General features: G+C 51.6%; 1 protein-coding gene across 2 annotated transcripts in view; it reads left to right on the forward strand.

The window, feature by feature from the left end:
- The first annotated feature begins 6,856 nt into the window (after positions 1–6,856).
- The window catches only part of CLPB (ClpB family mitochondrial disaggregase), a 97,467-nt gene continuing 86,838 nt past the window's right edge, over positions 6,857–17,485 (forward strand). Inside the window, exons 1-2 of one of the 2 annotated variants that reach the window (XM_063306026.1) lie at positions 6,857–7,507; positions 11,226–11,277. In XM_063306026.1, coding sequence (XP_063162096.1) covers positions 6,916–7,507; positions 11,226–11,277 — 644 coding nt within the window. In that variant the 5' untranslated portion in view covers positions 6,857–6,915. The remainder of the gene's footprint in view (positions 7,508–11,225; positions 11,278–17,485) is intronic. The other variant, XM_063306027.1, reaches the window with a different exon arrangement.

Below are 17,485 nucleotides of genomic sequence, written 5' to 3' on the forward strand. Positions count from 1 at the left end.
GGGACAGCAGCTATCCAGGATGGGGAGGGGGGTTTTCTGGCCTGAAGGCCTTCTGGGTCCTTGGCCAGGGACCCTCTGCTTGGGGGCTGGCAGAGGGGAAGGGGGAGCGAGTTGCAGAGGCCGGGCATGTCTAGGGGCCCAAGGGGGGTCCCACAGCAGCTTCTTTGCCGGGCACCATGCACCAGCTGCACCAACCAGGCCCATCCCTCCCTGCCAATATTTGTTTCCCTGGTGGGGAGCGTGGGGGGGAGGAGGAGGAGAAACACTGTCTGGATGGCAACCTGCCCCTGCAAACACAAGCAGATGGGAAGAAATAAACAGAGAGCCTGCAGGGATGAGTCATGCTGGGGCGGAAGCCGGCACTCCGGCAGAGCAAAGGTGCCAAGCACATGTCTGCCTGCGTGCGTGCGTGTGTGCGTGGCTGCCGAGTGCTGTGCACACATGTGCAACACCCTTCGCCCGCTGTTCACAAGGCTCTTGCTGGACTGCAAAGGCATCTGCTTTAGGGAACGCTTTGCACAACGGCTGTTTTCATACTGAGACGGCTTGGGGGCAAAGGCGGATTTGAACTACCACATCGCTGTTTCGAGCTCTCTCCCCACCCGACACCTCTCCAGACGAGCAGGGCTGGCTGGGCATGATGGGAGTTGGAGGCCCAAACATCTGGAGGTCTGGAGGTTCCGAAAGTTCACTGCATCAGAGCAGCCCTCCCCTTGAGGCAGTATCCCAGGGGGCTTCCTGCCAGTGAGGGGGCTGGCCACCTCCCTCATCCTTCATACCAGTGTTTCTCCGCCTTGGCCACTTTGAGATGGGTGGACTTCAACTTCTTGCTGGCTGGGGAATTCTGGGAGTTGAAGTCCACCCATCTTCAAGTGGCCATAGTGGAGAAACACTGTTCCATACAGTTGAAGAAATTGCAAATCACTTCCTGGACCCAAAAACCCTTTTTTGCTCTCGGGGCTTGTTCTTGGTGGTCTCTTGTTACCCCCTGCAGTTATCCCAATTAAATGAAGCTTCTTCCCCCAGCCAAGCCCTCCCCCCTTCCTTGAGAGCAACTGGGATGGGTGCAGCAGTGAGTCACCGTCAGCCACCGGGAGCCATGCAGAAAAAGGGGGGCGCAGTAAGAGGAGGGGTGTGCACAATGTCCTGGTGCTGCTTTCCGCCTCATAAATCTGAGATTTTGCAATCTCAAATTCAAAATGGAGCCGTTAAAAATGAAACGGGGGAAGCAGGGACGTGGAGAGAAGACGCCGTTTGAGGGAGCCTCTTGCTCTCCGGTCTCGGCTCATCCAGAGCAGAGGTCAGGCAGAGTCGGTGTGCGGTGGGTCCCCTGGGTCAAACAAGGCCATCTATCAGGACCCGCGAGGTGCACCTTTTCCGTCATGGCACAGCTGTGAGATCCCCCCAGAGATCCACATGGCTCCCACCCTGACCATGTTCTGAAAGGGCGTAAGAACTTGGCGTTTCTCCCAGGCCTGGGGTAGGGGAGGTGTTGGACCCTGGCTGGTTGGTGTGCGGTTTATCCAAACGCATGCGTTCTTCTCCTATTCTTTTGTTCTTTTTTAAGTGTAAACTACCCAGAGTCATTTTAAGATATGTTATTTTCAGCCTTGGCACCTAGAATTGTAGTGGGCAATAGGAGTGATACATTGTTTGTTTGTTTGTTTGTTTGTTTGTTTGTTTATTCATTCATTCATTCATTCATTCTTCAAATTTCTAACATCGCCCATCTCTCCCAAAAAGGGGACTCTGGGCGGTTTACAATACAATCAGAATTAAAACATATAAATTACAATATAAATAGACCAATAATAATAAATAGATATAAAATCCAAGCGGTGAAGATCTCACTGGTTGGGGAGAGATCTATGATACTAGCCACCCCCAGGAAGAGCTGTTGCCCCTCCCACCCCAAGTGCGGCGGCAGAACCAGGTCTCCAAACTCTTCCAGAAGGCCGGAAGTGAAGGGGCCTGCCTCATCTCCGGGGGCAGAATGTTCCAGAGGGCGGGGGCCACTGCAGAGAAGGCCCGCCTCCTGGACCCCGCCAGACAGAATTCTCTTACTGACGGGGTCCTTAGCACGCCCTCTCTGCATGACCAGGTGGGACGGGTCGATGTGATGGGGAAGAGGCGGTCCCTCAGGTAGCCTGGTCCCGTGCCATGTACGGCTTTAAAGGTGATAACCAACACCTTGAATTGGACCCGGAAGCAAACCGGCACCCAGTGCAGCTCGCGCAGGAGTGGTGTCACATGTGCTGATCTTGGGGTACCAATAACTGCCCACGCGGCCGCATTCTGGACCAGTTGAAGCTTCTGAATACTCTTCAAGGGTAGCCACATGTAGAGTGCATTGCAATAGTCTACATTAGTCCCAAAGGCTCCCCAGAGCAGTCTTCTCAGCTCCAGGGCACTCTTGGACTACAACTCCCATCTTCCCCAGGCTGCAGGGCCATTGACTGGGGATGAGGGAAGCAGCTGTCCAACTTCTCTGGAGGGCAGCAGAACTGAGAGAGCTGCCCGGCATTCCAGGCTTTGTCAGGCCGGATGATCAATTGTGGTGGGCACAACAGTAGAAACTGACCTACTGACCTTCCCAGTTGTCCAGCTTGCAAGGCCAGACGGTGAGCAGCTGAAGGAGGGTGCAGCGCCTCACTGGCCTGCTGCAAGGGAGAGCCACACAAGGACCAGCACCCCCAAGGGGAGCAAAGGGCAGGTGATGATGTGGGGCAAACAAGCTGGGCTTGGACCCTGATTGCCAGCAGAGGAACCCAGCAGGGTTTGTGATCCTCCCTCGATCCCTCCCTCCCCTCTCCCTCCTCCCTCCCTCCCTCCCTTCTCTCCTTCCATCCTCCCTCCCTCCTTCCTCTCTTTCTCTCCTTCCTTCCTCCCTCCCTCCTTCCTCCCTCCCTCCTTCCTCTCTTTCTCTCCTCCCTCCCTCCCTCACTCTTTCTCTCCTTCTCCCTCCTTCCATCCCCATAGAGGGATTTTTGGACCATCTTCGCACGCTCAGGATGTTGCCCTGATGTAGTTACCCTTTCCATCTGAGGGCTCTCCTGGCCGGGTGAGTTGGGCTGCCCTTGGAGTGCCACCTTCTCAGGGGGAAAAGGGACAGGCAAATGAACCTCGTTGGAGCTCATCGTCCCTGTTCACCCAGTCAGGGGAAGGCTGGCACTTACTCGAGTCCTGTGCCCATGCACGGCAGACTGGAGCAGGAGGGTCTCCCGGGCCCTCCCCTGGGAGGGAGGGAAGGGGAGCTGCGGGGTGGTGGTGGTGCGGGAGAAGAGCAGGTGGCATTTGGCTGGCAAGCTCTACAGGGAAGGTGGGGCTTTCCCTCCCTGGCAATGCTTGCCTGCCCTGGGAAGGTGCTTTGAAAACCAGGGGGGAAATGCTCGGTAGAAGGTGTGGGAAATGGCCTTGGAGGACAGGAGGGAGAGCCGCTACCAAGGCAACGGTCAGATAAGAGGGGCTTGAGCCCAGGCCGAGAAAGTAACGTGAGAAAATGTCTCGGACAGGCCCCTCCTTCATTCACACACAGAGGAAAGGGGAAGCACGTTCAGACCTGCAAGATTCTCTTGACCTGCTTTACGATAAAAGTAGTCCTGAGCTGCCTGGCATTGGTTTCCGAGTCTGGTCCACCTTGCAGAGCTGACCTGTTCGCACTGCCATAATTAATCTGAAGTTGCAGGGCCAGTTCGGAAGAATTAAAGCCGTTGTCAATCAGGCAGGCCAGCCAATCTACCCCATGACCCCATCCTCCTTCCTGCCCCGGTTCGCTTTCATCCGTGTTGGGCATTGCCCAGATGAGTCAGCCCTGCAAGGAGGTTCCCCTGAAATCAGGGCAACTGCCGACGCCCTCTCCCCTTTCCCACAGAGGCTCGTGGTGCTGCTCTGTGAATTTCGCTGGCTTCCCAGGCCTGCTGCCACCAGCACCACCAGGAGCAGGGTGCTTCAAATGAACTTTGCCCCTCATTAGCATGTCAGTCTGTCTGTCTATTTCTATTTTAATTTGCATCTGCAAGAAAGCCGGAAGAAATACAAGAAGATTATATTTAAACCCCAGTTAGATGCAAGTAGTCACACAGTGCTGGAGCTTATGCCAACAGACCTTTCCATGGGTAGTTAACTATAATGTCCATCATACCACAGCCAGCAATCTGGGTTTGCAAACCACATGATGCTAAAATCTGGTGAGCTTCTGATCCAGCGTGTTGTGTGAACACAGCCCAAAAGAAACAAAATGGAGGTGTGGTGAAGCAGGGATGAAGAATGTGAAAGGCCATGTCCTCTGTTCAGAACTCGCCCCTCCAACGTTCTGTGGAGCTGACATGTGATTTCGGTGGCTTGACTTGGGTTTTGTAAACCTGGCCAACTCTGGCTGAGTCAGCAATCAATCAGTAAAGCCAAGTGTGTGTACCTCTTCCCGAGGTGAAAGCCTCAGGGGCCTTTTGGTGATATACCAGGAGCCAGGATAAAAACTACATTTTATGTCACATAATTTAAATGCAGATAGCAAATACTGCTTATGTTACAACTGTGCAAAGGATTTTAAAAAGGCATTTGGCAGGATGCATACGGCAACACAGTAGCCCTCTGTGGATCATTAAAGCAGCTGCCTCTTTTGCAAAGCTCAGGCAGCTGTTTCCCACAAGCAGAGGTATACACAGCCAGCTGCTTGCTTCCCTGGCCATCCCAGGGGAAAGACTGCTCATTACATGTGAAGACAACCAGGGACCTCTTTCAAAGCAATTGCATGAGCCTTGCAAAAGAGGCAGCTGCTTTAACGATCCAGAGAAAGGTCCTTTGTCCTTACTCCCATTTACTACAAAATATCTCCAATGGGCAGTTTCAAATCAGTGTGGAATAAAGCCCCAACACCCATCAACCCAGTTCCGTGATTGAGCATGTACATGTTGTCAAAATACAGAAGTAAAAACTACAATGGAAAAATGGATGGCGAAGTTAATGGAATTGGCCAAGATGGCGAAATTTACTACTTCGATTAAAGAAAAGACTTCGTCTAGCTACATGTTTCTACTTGGAAACCTCTTTTGGACTTTTTGCTTGAAACTGAAAGAAATGAAACTTTAATTTTGGGATTTGATGGTTAGAACTGTTTATGAGTATAGAAATATTGTGTACGATTGTTAATTTTAGAGGAAGGGGATAATGTATTTTGTATTTGTACCAAAAAAAGTCAGAAGCTATTCTTTTTCTATTTTTTTTCCTCTTTTCTGCACTCTTAATTTTGCTCTTTTTCTGATCTTTTCTTCTTAATTCTTTTTTTCTGTTTCTTTATATTTTATACCTTGTTGAAAATAAAGTTTGTAGTAAAAACAATACAGAAGTAAAGACAAACAGGACAAAAGTAACAAATCCCAACAATTAGGCGGTCCACTCCAAAGCACCTCCCCAAAGCCCACCTGAATAAGCGTCTAGGAAATCCAGTGATGAAGGGGATAAGGGAACCTCTGAAGACTGTTGCTGCACAACACCAGGGCCATTGGAGGAGCAACCCCAGGCCTACGTCCCCCTTTCTCAGGGCCCTTGAGACCCCCACACCCAGAAGCACCACAGGCTTCCCATGAGCATTGCCCGAAACTGCTCCTTAGGTAGGAGTAGAACCCCCACAAAATGGTTCCTCGAACCCTCATCTGTTCTAGCTGGAAGTGCTGCCTCCCTCGTCCTGCCAGCATCACCGCCGCCATCTCCCCCATCTCAGGAAGGATGAAAGCCCTTCCGTCTGGACTTCCAACATCCTGAAGGAGTGAGTCCCTTCTCCCCTACAGATCTACCTGGTCCTTAGATCATCTCGGGAGCCCATCCGCCAGGTCCCCCGACCAAATAGGGCGAGGGGGCCTCTACTGGGGGAGGGCACCCCATTGACAGAACGCCCCCCCTCCCTGCATTAGCATCATCGTGGCACCAAGTGAAGACCTTCCTATCTTCCCAGGCTTTTTCACTGGCTTTTACTTGTATTTTAATTTGTACGGTTTTAGATCTGAATGCTGCTGCCTCGTTGGTGTGGTGTCTTTATTCTGCACTTTATTTCGTTTTACTGTACACGTTTCTTATTCACGTTGCATTTCTTAGTGTGCTTTATTGTAAGCTGCCCAGAGGGCTTCAGCAGTTGGGCGGTTTAAAAATTGTAATGAATAATTAAAAATAAATCCATAAGCACGATTCTCATCGTGTAAAGTAGCCCTTTAAGGACACCCAGTGGCCACTTTTCCACAACAGGCTTAACTCGCTCCTGGATTAACTCCTTTTCTGGGGAGGGTGCAGAAGGCTGTGGATGATAAACAAAGCAATCTGGGTGGGCTCGCACAAGCCACTATCCCCACACACTCACACAGACACACCCAGCTGAGCGCATTCTGCTAATGCATCTCCCTGGTTGTGCGTGGTGCCAGGGTGGCACCAGCTCACAGCTGGAAGGGTTAAGGTGGACTGGGCTAGCTCTCTGCTATTACCTCCTTTCCCACAACCAAACGCAGGGGCACCCGAGAAGCAGAAGCCCCCATCCAGCCAACAGTGGCTTCCCCGCGGTCCGCATCCCCGTCTCCACTCGGGGCTCGAACTCGCGGAGTTCGGAGCGCCGCCGCGCTGCTCCGGAGCGGCCGCCACTATCCACCCCCTACTCGACTACGTTTCCCGTCTGGCGGTGACGCCAATAAAGCGCCTCTTTGTTTACGCATGCGCTCCCGCAAATCCACGGGAGTCGTAGTTTCCCATCGCCGGACGCCGCAGAGGAGGGAGAGGTGGACCAGCCCGAGGACTACAGCTCCCATGAGCGCCTTCTCGCGTCTCCTGGCGTAGCGCACGTCCCCTTCGCAGCGGCGCCCTCGGTCCCGCCATCTTGGTTTCCCGGGTGATTGTAGGAGCTGGCCGGCAGTGGCCTGCCCGGAGAGGACCGAGATGCTGGCCTGCCTGATGAGCAGGCCCGTGCCGCCCGGTCTCACGCGACTCCTGGGGGCCACAACGAGGCGCCCGTTCGCGGTACGCGGGGCCTCGGCGCGGGAGTTGGGCCGCCGAGAAGACGCGGCCCGCTCGGTCGAGCGCGAGGAGCTGCACTTCCCCGCAGACGCCGCTAGAGGTCGCCCGGTGCCCGCCTTGCCATCCCAGGCCGCGGAGGAGAGAGGGGCCAAGCTGCAGCGGCGGCCCGTGGCCCCCAGGGGGCGCGCGCTGGCCGGCGGCGAGCTGGACTGGCAGGGGCGCAGGGGGGGCCCGGAGCCCTGTGCGGCCTCGGGGGGGCCCGGCCTGGCCCCCGAAGGCTGCTGGCTGCCCAGGCTCCGTCCCCCGGAAGAGGAGCCCCCCGCGGACCGCCAGCAGGCGCCCCCGCTGGCCAAAGCGTCCAGCAGGCTGCGCCTGTGGCCCAACCCGGAGCACGCGGGCCGCCACCGGCGCAGGGAGAGCCACGGCCGCCGGTTCAGGATGCCCGCCTTCTCCGCCACCGCCGTCGCGGCTGCCGGGCTGGCCCTGTGCTACAGCAGGGGCCACATGTCGAAAGGTGACTAGGGCGCCGCCTCGCCCCCCAGACGCTCGGCCCATCGGGCTGAAGGGTGCACGGGGGGGAAGGGGGGGAGGCCGGGGGGAAGGGGTGCCCCCACGCCCTCTCAGGGCCTGGGCCCAGGCAGCCCCTGTGGCCGTGCCGGGGCAGCTGCCCCCTTCTGCAGAGGCATCGCAGGGTCACTCTGGCTTTGACCCCAGAGCCAGAGCCACCCTGCGATGCTTCTGCAGAAGGCGGCAGCTGCCCCGGCAGGGCCACAGGGGCTGCCTGGACCTTAGAGGCCCTGCCCTCAACCCCAAGATTCCGCCTCCTCTCCTGGAATTCTGCCAGGCGATACTTGGGCATAGATCCTCTCCTCCGGGAGAGGAGCAAATTTTATTTCATTTATTGATTAAACAGATTTATTAGGCCGCCCAACTTACACGTGGTGACTCCAGAATCCTTCTGAAATTGGACTTCAGCTCCCGCATCTCTTGCCAGTAGATTTCCTGCATTTCCGTCCAGAGAGTTCCAGGATGGCGGGATATTAGAGTTTTTGGAGGGTTTGTGGGTTAGGGCTGGGAGGAACAGAGGTGTGTGTGTGTTTCAAGGAGTAGGAGGAATTGCTCCTGAGTGTGAGTAACTATGGATCCTTCAAACCAGGGAGAGACATGGAGGCTGCTCTCTTCAGAGTAGGACCCAGCGGCCCCATAAAGTGCGAAAATGATACCGCAAAGTCTTCTTTCTCTCAAGCTTGACTCCCAGTGACCTTGTGGATATTTTCATGAACTTTTGGTTCATTGTTGTCTTCTTCAAGAACATTGTTTTCACTTTTCAGACTAGGCAGCAGCTTTGGGATTTCTTGCTGGTCTCCTTTCCAAACCCGACTTTGCTTAATGTTTTGAGATAACCAAGATTGGTTACATGTTGCCACCCGCTTTCTCGAACACATTTATGATGTTTTCTTTGGAAAAGTATAGAAGTGGTTCAAATATTTTCCTTTGCAGTTTAAGCTACAACCCCAGCATTTCCTGGTAGTCTCCCATTCAAGCCCCAAGCAGTAAGGATTATGCCTTGCTTTGGGAATAAGTCAGAAAAAAGCACTTGGCAGCATGCATGAGTACAGCTGTAGTATCATCTACAGCTCTTTGAAGCAGCCGCATCTTTTCCTGATACTGCATAGGTGTCCTCATCTCCCTGTCACGAGATCAGGGGAAAGACACAGCTGCTTTTAAAAACAGCACGCGTCCTCATCCTCTGAAGCACTGCACAGCACTACTGACCAGGTCTGATCCTGCTTAGCTTCTTGAGGTCAGCCAAGGTTGACTAGGGGCAGCCGCAGGCAGGGCAGCGCCACTGCCAGTTCTTTTCCAGCTCTTTATTTTCCTCTTTCCTCAGTTTTTGCCCACTTTCACGGTCAAAGGCCTCTGCATCACTTCATCTTCTTTCAGGTGGTGGTTGGGAAAGAATTTGGAATGCTGCTGCCTGTAAGGGGCCACAGTATTGGGTGGATATAATACTGTACATTTCCGAGCACTTGACCTGAAAACACACAGAAGTTGCGTATCACTGGGGAAGTTATCACAGTAGGCACGCTTCAGGAGGCTTGGCCAGAGATTCCCAAATTTTAGTGTGTGCGCTCAGTGTATTTTTCCAGATTAAAACTGGAGACTTCCTTACCCTTACAAGTGACTAGACAGTAATGCTTTTTTGACTGGCTCTGAAAAACAGGCAGGCACTGCCTTGCAAGTTGGGGTTGATAACACCGTTCATCCTTCTCGCTGCTGGCGTTCTGTCCTAACCCCGGCTCCTCAGCCACAGCGTGTCTTAATTCTCCTTCTCAGCACTGAGATGTTGGAGCCCATGAGGCAAAATCAGAAATACTTAGTTCTTCTCTTGATAGGTACTCACTCCCCTCTCGCGGCATGCAGCAGGCTGCATTTGGGGATAGTACAAGCCACACTGGGAAAAGTAAAACTGACCTTGATCTTCTCTTGTGTTCCTATTCTCCGCCCCGTTCTAAACAGTTGCTAGACAGTCCTTTACTGTTAACAGTGGCAGTAAAGTTGTCAGGGGTTCAGATGTGCTGCTTCTCTGGGAGGCGGGTGTCCTTGTAAAGACTGCTTTCAAATCGTTCTCGTGGCTTCAGCAGCCTGTGACCAGCCACGTGCAGATTTAGAAGCAGTGACGTAATATTGTCTTTCATGGCCCTTAAGGCGCCCAGTTCCTCACCCCGTCCCCAACTGGTGGCTCTTAGTCAGGCCTTCTCTTTCCCAAGGTTCCCTTAAGGAGGCAGCAGCACCAGGCCTTTTCTCCTCCAGACGGGAATCTGCCTTCCTTGGCTTTGGTGTGCCAATCTCTTCCTCACTCCATCCAAATTCCGACTAGCCTGGGTAGGCTGCCTCTGCCTCTCTCTGCACCCAAGGGAGCAGCAGAACTCTTAGGCCTTGCGCACTGAAGCCATCTTGCTCCTGGGTTGTCCCAAGGGTATGTTTTACAAGTCAAAGGAGGGCTGTCTCCCCAAAATAGCCATCGGCAAACAGTGACTGGGGATGGTGTCTGCCCTTCAGACAGCTGCTGGGGCCAGATCTTAGCAAGACCGCTCACAAAAGGTTCTACTTCTAAACCGCCGTGGCATGTTGCCACCAAACAGGCAAAGCGGTTAAGGTGTGGGATCTCTGTGGTGCGTTCTTGAGGAGACAATTTGTAAATAACCGGATGGGCCGTTCTAGGAGGCCCACAAGCCAATGTTTCTGGGCTTCAAACACGCCTTCCCCAGCTGAGGAGCTGGAATTGCAGCTTCTAACGTCCCCAGCCTGCAGGATCGTTGCCCAGGCGGGTGGGTGGGAGGGACTGAGGAGTCTCCTTTGCAGCACATCTGAAGGTTGGCTGTAAAGCAGGACTCCTGTCTGTTTGGCCAGGGCTGATACGTTATTGCTATAGTTTCCCAAACTGTGAAAGAAAGAAAAAACTGTTGTGAGATATATGGCTTTTGCCTTTTGACCATACCTGCGGCTAAGCGTGAGCGCCAGTTTGGTAGAGTGGTTAGAAACTGGGCTAGAAACCAGGAGGTGGTTAGTTCTAGTCCTGCCTTAGGCAGGAAGCCAGACGTTTGCATCACCCTGCGAATCCTCCATTCCCAAAATCTTATCCTGGGGAAGGCCATATTTTAGTTTTGTTTGGCAAAACAACCAATCAGTTAACTTTGAAAACAAACTGAAAAGAAGCATTTCCATTTCTTTTTCATGAATGCCGCATGGGGAGTGGGAGAAGAAGCTGCTAAACTAAGAACATTAGCAGGGGTCTTGTCTCCAAGGCCCCACTTGTTTGTTTTATTTGTTTTTTATAAGCCATACTTCAGGATAAGAATCCCTGGGCGGTATATGCATCAAAATAATAATCTTTTGCCTCCTGGTATTCAGCAGGTATATTTAAAGACGAACAGTGCTTGTTCTGTTGATTAACTGCTGGAGGAGACTTGCAATTTTGTCTTTCTGGGCGCACCAGTTGATTCAAGGTTGGGGGCTGGGGGAGGTGCCAGCCATTTTACCCCAAGTCGGCTGGGTGCAGCATCCCTTTTGTGGCTGTGGTACAGACTCAGCCCCTCTGATGGGCAGAGAGGGCTCTCGGGACCCAGGATTGCAGTAGGCAGGACCGCCAGCTCATCCTCTGCCTTAGGAGGATTTCAGCACAGATTCGCCTCCTGCTCCTCACGATTCCTTGTCTCTCTCTTTTTCAGAAGAGTCCCTGCTGGAAGCTGTGCGACTCAACAGTATTCCTGAAGTGGAAAGGTGAGACAGCGCTGAGGTGTTTGGTGAGCAGGATGCCCAGCAGAGCAGAGCCTCTCTGGGAACTGCTGCCAGCTCTGCGCACCTCTCTTGCTGGTGCTGAACGTTGATTATGGGGCTCCTGCTTTCCCCTGAAACGTGTGGCTGGGCTCACTTGCTAGAGATATGCAGAGCTGATGGAAAATGTGACAGTCTGAGTTTGCTTTACTTTGGATGCATCGATGGGGCATCCCAGTGCCCAGATGGAGAAACACTTCTGCCCAGCGGATCTTTAGCTGTCCTTTTCTCCCACATTGCCCGTTTCTTCCTCATATGTGGCTCCTTCTGGTTCCTTTGCTCTGGCTTGTCCTGTGGCACTGCCGTGATGTGCCTGGGTCATTTTGGGAGAGGAGTTCACAGGGGCCCACGCTGCATGGAATGTGTTTTCATTTTTTGCCTGCATGTGACCATTTGACAGGTCCTGTGATTCAGTTCCTAGCAGCCTATGCACTGATGTGGCATCCCATGGCCAGGCAGAGAAAGGCTTCTGCCCAGCAGATCTTTACCTCCTGTGCTCTGCAGAGAATGCACCTGTATTTTCCTCCAGTGTGTCATAGTTTAAAAGAAGCGTTTCAGCCCTGCACTTGTGCCTGAGCCTGATTTTCTGCCATGGAGCTTCTTTAGACCTGGACGCCTTGATTTTGCTTAGTTACTCCCAGGTGGGGAGAAGGACGCTTCATGCGTGTCCACGTTTGCACGGCGGTTTCTCTGCTTCCCTGACTGCAGTTCCTTCTGTTGCCAGCTGAGTCCTGGCCTCAGAGTGTCCAGAGCCAGGCCAGCATTGCGTCCGTAGCTGGAGTAGGCAGGAAGCAGCAGCCCCCCCCCGCGTCTTACACCGTCTCCTTTTTTTTATTTTAAGGAGATTCCGTGTGGTCCTAGAGAAAATCTGTCTATGTAGTCGCAAAGAGTTGACACCCACTTGATGGCGGCGGCTGCTGCTGCTGCTCCTCCTCCTCCTCCTCCTCCTCCTCATGGTCCTTGCTGTACTGAGAATTTCCCGGCAAGTCAGGGCTGAGATCTTTGCCAGCAGGCTGTACAGGTAGTCCTCAACTTTGTTTAACGACGGTTCAAAGTTAAAACAGCCTTGGGAAAAGTGCTTTGTGACCTGTACTTGCACTTAGGACCGCCGTATCAGCCCTGCAGTCATGTGATCGCACTTCGGGTGTTTGGCAACTGGCTTGCATTCAGGACTAGTCGCAGCATCCTGCGGTCATGTGATCATGATTTGTGACCTTTTCTGCCAGTTTCTGGCAAAAAACGTCCATTGGGGAAGCTGGATTTGCTTAACAACCATCGTAAAAGTGGTTGTAGAATCAGGCCCGGTCACGTGGTCACTCAACTTATGACCGCAATGGCTTACAACGGAAATTGCAGTCCCAATTATGGTTGTAAGTGGAGAACTACCTTTATATTACTCCCAAAACTGGTAGGATCTAACTTGGTGATTTTCAACCTTGGCAATTTAAAGATGTGTGGCTTTCAACTCCCAGAATTCCCCAGCCAGCAGGGGTGGATTTCAGCCGCCAGAATTTCCTAGCCAGCATGCTAGCTGGGGAATTCTGGAGGTTTTTTTGTTTTTTTTAAATTAGCAAATTAATATAGCCACCCATCTCACAAAATGTGACTCTGGGTGGCATACAATACATAAAAACAATAAACATAATAAAGCCCTAAGAAAAATACTGGAAAAAAAGATAAAACACTCAAGATTATGGCAGAGAGAACCACCACTTAACGTCACGCAACCATCTTGCCAGCTCCCCATGGGACCCCCAAGGTGGATGGAAAAAGCACGTCTTGAGGGCTTTCCGGAAGGTGAGCAGGGAGGGGGCCAGTCTCACCTTGGGGGGAACGATGTTTCATAGGGCAGAGGCCGCAGCAGAGAAGGCACACTGCCTGGGTCTTGCCAGATGGAGCTCCTTTGGGGACGGGGCCCGCAGCATGTCCCCCCTGCGCGACAAGTCCACACATCTTAAAGTTGCCAAAGTTGAAAAACACCGATCTGACTTTGGCTGGTCCCATTGCACGATTGGAAGCTGGTGGCAAACCCTTATGCGTCCACATAGGCAAACGCCTCAGTGCTCTGCCAAGAACAGCCTTTGCGCTCTTGTGTCCGTCGCTCATCCACCAGCTGTTTCCCCTTCGTTTTCTGTGCCTCTTGGGAAATAGGCCCTTGTGCCCCGCAAAGCCCGGCCTCCATCAGGGCTGCTGAGAGACAGCAAGCTGGCCCTCGGCAGTAATGGCAGGATGGCGCAAATGGATGCCAGCCCAGGTCTCTTCCCTCCCACCACTGGCTGTGCTCAACTTTCCTGGATGACCTTGGGTGGACATGGAAAAAATTGGAGACAGTGAGGAGACAGTGAATTATTCTGAGACAGCATTGTTAAAGAATTGAATGAAACTTCTTGGAGAGATGGCTTATTGGATTAGGTGTGATTTTTTTCTCTCCTCTTGGACACCGACCCCATCAGCTGGAGGGAGTGCCTGATGCCTTGTTGTTCTTTCCAGGCCTGAAATGATGCTGGTGCCACCTGAGACTTGAAAATACACCCCAGACCTCTACAGTGGTGCTTAAAAGTTTGTGAACCCTTTTGAATGTTCAATATTTCTGCATAACTATGAGCTAAAACATGATCTGTTCCCCACACAAGTCCTAAAACTAGATAAAAAGAACCCGATTAAACAAATGAGTCGAAAATATTATATTTGTTCATTTACTTAATTCAAAAGGGTTCACAAACTTTTATGCAGCACAGTAACGCGTGACTTGCTGATTTGTTACCCGCTGTCCCATGTTCCCTCACAAGCATGGCTCCTCTGGTGCTTGGAAAAAAGCCTGTTTGGTATTTCTAGCAACATGAAAATGGGCGTGTTTTGACACTGTCAATTTTATCTAAGAAACCCAGATTTAATTTTATTAGCCTCTGTAAAAGCTGTCTTAGCATTGGCGCTCAGGAGAATAATGGGATGTGAAATACAGAGGCTCGGCTTAGTGGTCCTGGAGGTGCTGGCACGAGGCCAGCCCCAATGGTGGCTTGATGAGACACATGCCATGTTCTTGCAGACGCACTGCAGGGAGTTTTGCAGAGGCATCCTCGGCCAGCCTGGCTGTTAAACAGCAACCTATCGGAAGAAGCAGGGTGTATCTGCCTGCCCAGAACAGAGGCTTTGTTATGGCCCAAAGTTCAAGTTTCCAGCTCCCTCTTCCTTCACCTGCCAGGAGGGTGAAGCGGTTGGCTTGCAGCACTGAGCACAAAATCAAACATGCCCTTTGGGCTTCAGCTACCCGGAGTCACTCAGCCAGAACTCTGAATAGAAGCTCCATATGTCTTGGGCTGGGGGCAGGCGGGGGTGGGGAGCACGGGGCCTGTGTTGCAAGAGGAGATGCCCAGGGAGGTCTCGGGGTCATCCGCCTTTGCTGGGTTGGGGGTGGGCTGCTTAGAAGCAGAAACGGGTCCTGGCAGCTCCGCCAGGACGTGGCCACAGTGGAGGGCCTTTGGTCCAGACTGGTGCTGGTGCAGGTGGGGGAATGGCTAGATTCTTCGTGGTTTAGCCTGTTGTGTGAACCTTCCCCTTTCGGTTACTTTATTGCACAAGCTTAAAAACTGGCAAAATTCAGTCATCAGGTCAAGTGCGATGTACAAATGTGGCCGGTGTTCCTTGTGTGGCTGCGCTGTTAATCCGTACAAAGGCATTGTGATCATCTCTTTCTTAAGAATCCTAGCATGGAATTTATCTTTTTAAAAATAATGCTGCCCCCCACTGTATCCCTGTTATTTTGCTCACCAGCATCTCTTGAGAGTCTCTTTTTCTAGAAGACACCCCCAGTTCAGAGCTTACCGGGGGGGGTGTTGAATGAGAGAAGTGCATCCTGTAATCACTCCGGGCAGGCCCCTGCACCCTGCCTGCTTCCTCTGCTGCCCCACTCAGCCCTTCATCAGCCCTCTTGGGCTTCTCTGAGGCTTCCCTGATTTTCGCCTGTCATCAGTCACAGGGCATACGTGAAACAAGCTGTGGTTTAATGTAGTTCTGCTTCATTTACGAGCAGCTTGCCATTCTGTTTGAGCATTATCTGTCTGGGATTTTTATCATTTGCTTAGCGTTAGCCAGCATTCACGTGAAAACACTGGGTTGGAGGAAGCAGCTTTGCAGGAGTGAAGGGTTTGCAGTCAGAAAATCGGCTTGCTGCTTTCCAGGCTGGGCGGCCTGAGATCCTCCAGGTGCTGCTTGCTCCCTCTGAGGTGCACTCTCAGCCCTGCCAGTTGGGGCTGATGGGAAATTAAGTTCAGTTACATCAGCAAGGCTGAGCCAGAAAGATTTTCAAACACGTCCGCTTGTTCCCTCAGAGGAATTCATCCAGCGGCTGAGCATTTGTGCAAGTAGAATACAAATTCAGTCTTCCTGCAAGTTTGCAATGTCTTTTGTTGCGTTAAAGAAGTTCCTAAACGGCAGTAGATGCTAACCAAGTCATTAACTGGATGTCTGTAGCTGGATGTTCTTGAGGTGTTTGGGGAGTGCGGTTCATAGGATTTGCAGACAACTCGGGCAGTTTTAGCTGGCAATTCGGTTATCCTCGTTCATTTGGGGGGGTGCCAAGTTGCGGAAAGCTGGGCTGGAGTTTGTCCAGAATATGTGGGAAGGTGCCTCTTCAGAAGCGATTCTGCCAAATTCCTTGGGCATTATTTAGTTAAAATGTGGATAAACATCCGTGAAGGTTGGTCAGAGAATTTTATTTAATTAGCAATAAAATGCCCTTGCTGGTAAATACGTTTGGTTGTCTAGGAGCTGAGCAGTGGCCATCACTTTATTGATTTGTTGTGATTCAATCAGACAGGGAATATATTGATGATGATCATGAGTCCCCCAAACATAAAGTTCAGCCATTTCACGGAGCTGCTAAGTTGCTCGGCATCAGCGTGCTAATTTTTTAAAAACGCCTTTAATTGAACCATCAGCACACATTACGCTGCTCACTGGTGCTGTAGTTTTTCAGTTCATCTTTTTAGAGCAGGGTTTCTCAAGCAGGGTTCCGCGAGCGGTCCCTAGGGGTTCCCTGGGAGATCACGATTTATTTAAAAAATTGTTTCAAATTCAGGCAACTTCACATTCAAGGGGTAAGTTTATTCTTTGTTTTTCGTTCAAGAACGCTGTTCATGCATCTACACAGGCCTGCCCATGAAAAAAAGTACAATAATTTTGTAACTGCTGACCTGTATTGGAGCCTGAATTTGCTAGGGGTTCCCCGAGGCCTGTGAAATATTTCAGGGGTTCCTCCGGGGTCAAAAGGTTGAGAAAGGCTGTTCTAGAGAGCCTGAAGCTGTAATGAATAGCCATGATAAAGCAACCTTCCCCAACCTGCTGCCCTCCAGAAAAGTTGGACTTTGGCTCCCATGAACATGCTAGTTGACCTGTAGGAACCCCCAGAGAGCAGCCAGTTGAGAATGTATTGCTGGGTGAGCACCCCCAAGTTGGTGTGCTCTTAGCGACTAGTGGGTAGATTCTGTTCAAGATGATCTGACCTCAACCTGGCCTTTTAAGAATCTCAGTGGTGCATTTCTTGCTGTTGTGACGGAAGCCCTTGGTTGTCCTTGTCCTCTTTTTCTGTCAACTTTTCCAAGAAGGTCGAGGGACATTGCCGTAAAACCCAATTGTCCCTATCTCAGCTTTGGCTGTCCCAGACTGGGGTGCCTCTTCCTTCCACATTTTGCTATCTTTTTAGGTTTAGTTGGCTGCCATAAGCGATTTGCTGGCTGGGGGAACTTTTTGGCATGCTAGCAACTGGTTTATTCACTTAGGATAGACAAGTTTGAAAAGAATAAACCATACCAGGTCCCATTCTGTAGTTCTTAGGATTATGCGAAACATTTAGACTTCTAAGCCTGTCAGGCTCAAAAATGGGCTCTTCCGCCCTACCAGAAATGATTCAACCATTCCAGAAATACTCTGTTTGAAAAGGCCCTGTTCTGAATTTAAAATAGCTATTTCATTCTCAAAATGGTGGTGTTACCAGCTCAGCCCTGCTCAGAGAACTTGGAACAAGGTTGGAATCCTTCCATTATGTTGGACCGGCCCCTTTCAGGCTTAGAACATTTTGAATTCAAAAATGTTTTCACACTGTTTATTTCCATTAACTGCTTTTCTCAGTAGCTCAGTTCAAGCAGTTCGTGGGAAT

The sequence above is a fragment of the Candoia aspera genome, chromosome 5 (assembly GCF_035149785.1).
Source record: "Candoia aspera isolate rCanAsp1 chromosome 5, rCanAsp1.hap2, whole genome shotgun sequence".
Lineage (NCBI taxonomy): Eukaryota > Metazoa > Chordata > Lepidosauria > Squamata > Boidae > Candoia > Candoia aspera.